Source organism: Anopheles aquasalis, chromosome 3, assembly GCF_943734665.1.
Source record: "Anopheles aquasalis chromosome 3, idAnoAquaMG_Q_19, whole genome shotgun sequence".
Lineage (NCBI taxonomy): Eukaryota > Metazoa > Arthropoda > Insecta > Diptera > Culicidae > Anopheles > Anopheles aquasalis.
In genome coordinates, this window is record NC_064878.1 from 67103549 (window position 1) to 67108548 (window position 5000).

The window sequence follows — 5000 nt, forward strand, 5'->3', positions numbered from 1 at the left end:
CATACCCCATGCCGTGTTTATGCTAGCGGGGTAGTAAACTAGTACAACATTTCCCACATGGACCCGGTCGCTCCGATTCCTCTCGATTCCCGGTGCCGCTGCTGCTGCTGCTGCGCCATGTCGAGTGGAACAGAGCATTCTGCATGTCCAACGGTGGTGCTGTTCGTGGTGCTAGGTATAAATAGAGCATCGAGCACAAGTGGAGGAAGATGCGTGCGTACGAGTGCAACACACCCGCACCACAGGAGGTCAATCACAGCCCCCGGTAGTAGCCCCCGGTAGCCGTCGATCCCGGGGAGTCAAGGAGGCTGACGTAACTTCCCAAATGTACAACCGACCGGTTCCGTCCGACGGAACGTCGTTGCGACACGCACACGGCTCTTGTAGCCTCAGTGCGTTTTCAGTTGCCTTAGGCCAGCCAGCGGCCAGTGTCGCATACTAATGAGCACGCAAAACAGGAAGGCTAAATGGCTGGATGAGTCGTCGCGGTCGTTGGTTAATGTTGCGACTAGCTGATCGCGAGGATAATTGTTTGGATGATTAAATATTCAATTAACGAACTACCATGCCGGATAAAGGGTAAAGGTTTATCTCTACTCCACCTTCTAGGCTAACCGTTAACCATGTAACCTCTGGGACCAAAGGGACCGCTTACTGTACTGTTCGCACATCTGTTACTCGCTATGCTGGTGGATTAGTGCGTGCGTGCAAAGTTCAAAGGAATTGTGGATTATTTTTAAACCCACTAAAGGAAGGGCACGGGAGGATTGCGGCCATGCGGAGGAACTACCACCCAAAATGACCATCGAGGTGGAAAGCAAGTGTTTGTTCAGCTGAACACGGTCAGTCGCCGGCCGTCTTCGGAAGGCATTTCTCGCACGAAATTTGATTAATCCGGCTACACGTTTGCGCCGGGAGGTGTGATTGTTAGTGTGCTGCCCGTCATCATTTCCCTTTTTTTTAAATAATTCCTTTATTGCGTTATGAGTTCGATTGCTCATGCCGACGATCGATGATCGACACGATGGCTGGACCGGGGTGCGTAGATCGCAGAAATGCCCCCTACGAAGAGTAAAGTTAAACAACGTCTTCTGACGTCGGTCCTGATGATGTGGCTGCTAGTTTCGTGCGATCGGACGGCAAGAGTTCGATCAGCTTCACACTGCACTCGACGTCCACGGCATCTGCTCGCCATCACACACCACCCCTGGCGGTTGTACTCAAGTGCTCAATGGTGCTTATGATATCTCCGGCTCCGGAGATTACACCGGATTGGGTTGAGCGATTCCCAGGAAATCGATTGGCTCATGGCTGGAGAAGGAACAGAATCCAGTGATGCGCATTTCGACAATCGCAAAGATTGCAACCCCTTGTCAGTGGCCCCCGTCCGAAAAGATGCGCCATTTCCAGCCATTCCAGATAATCGGAACGGATCACCATCACCGGATTAAACCAGTACCAATCGAGTAGCGCAGATTTGCGCGTTATCACGCCGCATTTGGCAGCAACGGTTGGATTGCGCAATACCACTAACGATGCTGCGGTCTTATCACCATCTATGTTTATGTTTCCGAAACCGAGACTTTTGGCTTTGCAATCGGTTCGGTGTCCTGGAGAGTGAAACTGAATGCTGATGGCACTGCGTTACGTGCGTCAGCTTGATAAGCTCGAGGCCGCCACTGGAGTACAATCGTGCCAAAGGGCGTTTTTGGGATGCTGTTTCGGCGGTGTTTGAAAAATGGTGCTCACTTGTGTAAATATTGGCGGCTACATTTCTCGTGTTCGCACGCTATCCATCTATCTCGCTGGTGCTCAGCTCGGGCTCAGCAGCAGCAGCAGCAGCAGCAGCCATTCTGGCTTCATTTTTCATCATATTTGCAGTCCATCTATTTGGTGCAGCGGTTCCTGAGCAAACCTCAGAAGTCTCTGAGGGTGGGGAGGCGTGTCGAGTCGAGATACATTCATCTCTCTTCGCTGGATAAATATTTATGCAACCACCACCACCAACCGCTCGTCGTGGGCTCGATGGTGAATGTTTTGAAAATTGTTTTCTCCATTAATTCTACCATTAGAACCAACACACCCGCCAGCCAGCCGTGGGTGGTCTACTAGAGAGTGTGAAAGTTTGCAAATACAAAAAGAAACTCAAATCTCAACCCCCGGCCGCGTGCACGTAGATCGTAAATTGACCACTGGCTCTATATTATCCGCGAATAGGGGGTCAGCCACTCAGACGCGGCTGCGTGACGTACATCGATCGCTGATGATCGATGGGAAACGGGAAAGTGGCCACTACAACCCGGAACTAGTACAGCTTTATGGGCTCGCATCGGTCTGTCTGTGCAGTGGCCGCAATGTGCGCTCTCGGTGAGGTTAATTGATGGAATTGAATTTGTTGCTCAATCTCAACCAACGAATGGCCCGGAATATGGTTTGCCGGGATTGAGTGGTGCCACTTCACCTCCGTTTAAGTGACTCACAATGTCAAACGGAAGCTCTCTCGGGACCACCTTTCTCCACCGACCCCATTGCTGCTGGTGTGATGCATGGAAACAGCCTCCGATCACATCGTAAACTGTTTAAATGATTTGTTTATTTTTTGTTTCCTTTCGCCAAAAACGCCAACCGAACTTTGCAGCTGCCAGGTGCACGGAGTAAGTCCAAACACCTCTCTGAACCCCCCTAACGAGGTGTCGAGAACGCGCCGGGGTGGAGTAAAGTGTAAATGTTAGTTAAACAATATTTGAACAACAATATTCAGGTTTGATTTACGAAGTGAGAAAGTCCGCTGCCCGGTAGTAGCGCGGGGGCAATCCGATCGACAATTAAGATAGCCATCGGCTCCGTCTCTCCCTTATTAACCCAGACCAGCGCTATAAAGATCCGATGAGCACGAGATGAGCCTCTCGAGAGTGCATCTCCATCACCGTGACATTAAAATGCACCATACCGCTGTGCGTCACGGTTAGTAGCTATCGTAAGGTAGGCACAGGTCGCAATCGAACTTCCGGTCAACCCCTGGCCGATGTGTATCTCCTGTACTGGCCAACCACAGGGGCGCCAACAGTGGAAGCGCAATAAATTTTCGCTACGTTGTTAACGTTTAATACCCCCGTGCGCGATGTAGCAGCCATCGTGGCACTTGATTTATAACATTTCGTTGTTTAGCCTGTCATCGAAGCCGCGGCCTGGCCCACGACCGAGAAACTTTTGGCCGATATTCGGTCGATAATCTCCGTTTTGTCTGGATGTTCCTTATGGCGTGCCAAGACCGAGGCGTGGTGGATCTTTTCGATGATCAACATCCGCTCAACATCGAAAAGGATTTTTATTTATAATGAACCAGCGCACATCGTGTGGTGTGTCATCGTCACAGCACGCGCGATGTTTATTTGTCCAATTTTCGCCAAAACGAGCCACAATTATTTTTAACACCACGACACCCCTCTGCCCACCCGCATCTCCAGGCCGGCTCGGTGGAAATCGGATGAAAATCCTCGCGAAATTAACGCGAAACGTGAGCACGGTTTCGGTCCGATGCATCACGCTATTAACACGCGAAGCCCCTTTTGCCCGCATTTCCGGACTGTATCGGAGGCACGCTACCAAGAATCGATCCGGTATCCGCGCTCCGGAGCTCGTTTAATCCGAATTCAAATTGCGTGGCATGGAAATACAACTAAAAGCCCCCGTTTATGAAATGCCAGCCAAACGTTGGACTGGACATCGATCGCGGTGCAACTATTTTTATTCATTTTGCAACAACCAATCGTTTTTGGTGTCGAGGCGAAAGGCACGCGGAACACAAAGAGGAATTGCGATTTAAAAAAATTTGCGCTCCAAACAACGCACTCATGCTTCCTCTACTCGGTGCTAGGCCGGTGCTCCTCAGGCGATCGGAAAAATTCTTCGAATAGCTGCTCGGCCAGCGAAACCACAAACAGACACAAACAGATGGCCAGAGCCGACGACGGTATTTGATTTCACTGCACACGCCCATTCACGCGGAACACACAACACGCTCGGGTTCACGTTCAAGGATTTCGCTTTTGCCAAAAAACTAACCGATTTTACGAAGTTTTACACGAAAACTGAACAAGTAGATGCACTGTTGGTCTAATCGAACGATTCGCGAACTTCAAAAGTAGTAAGGGAGCGCTGCCGAAGCACGTCTCATCGCCACGAGGTCCGATTTGATTCTGCGTGCGTGGGTGCGCCGACGCGCCGTTTTTCGAATCGAGCTTCACGTGGTGAACGCTAGGGAACAAAAATTTACAGCGCCTCCTAGCGGTAAATGATACGCACTAAGGGAGCATAATTTTTTTATCCTGCACAATTGCTATTGTTATCCTGCACAAAGGACTCACCTTTTCGCGTCCGCCGGTTTGTAGGACGCTCCAAAGTCTAAATCACTCGGACATTTCCGACTCGCCTCGGTTCCGTTCTTGGTGTCGGCCGAATCGATGCCTTTGGCTTTCCTTGACTCACTACCGCTGCCACCATGATTTCCCTCCAGTTTCTTCAGCGCACGGTTCGTGCGCCATCGCTCGACAAAGTCCCAAAATTGGGCCGAGTTTTTGTCGCGGCCCAGGTTCGTGTCTCGCGTGCACCGGAAGTCCAAACCGGAAATCGATCCACTTCCCCCCGTGGACCCGGAATCCGCCGAAGAGTCCTTCCCTCCCGTACGTGGCTTCTGCGTCTGTGTCTCCTCCTGTTCGCTGTCCTCGAACTCATCCTCTTCCACCTCATCGTGTGGCGTAACAGAGACCACCGTTTCCATACCCTCATACCGATCACTGTACTCCGGCACGGCCAGAAAGTTGCTGCTGTTCTTCCCATAAACCGGTGGACTAGCCTTCGGAGCACCGTTTGTGGCCGGTTGCTCTGGCGCTTTTCCATTCTCGTGGACACGTATCATTACTCCACCGCCTCCAGCATCCAGTGGCTGCAGATGAGGGGAGATGAGCGTTTTGTTGGAGCGAACGGCGGCGATCGAGTTC

The 5000-nt window shown here is 51.2% G+C and overlaps 1 protein-coding gene across 3 annotated transcripts in view; it reads right to left on the reverse strand.

Annotated features, from left to right (window-relative positions):
* The window catches only part of LOC126574824 (uncharacterized), a 14918-nt gene that overhangs the window by 4119 nt on the left and 5799 nt on the right, over nt 1-5000 (reverse strand). For all 3 annotated transcript variants that reach the window (XM_050235210.1, XM_050235208.1, XM_050235211.1), the window contains exon 2: nt 4368-5000. This exon is cut by the window's right edge and continues 777 nt beyond it. In XM_050235210.1, the coding sequence (XP_050091167.1) occupies nt 4368-5000 (633 nt within the window). The remainder of the gene's footprint in view (nt 1-4367) is intronic.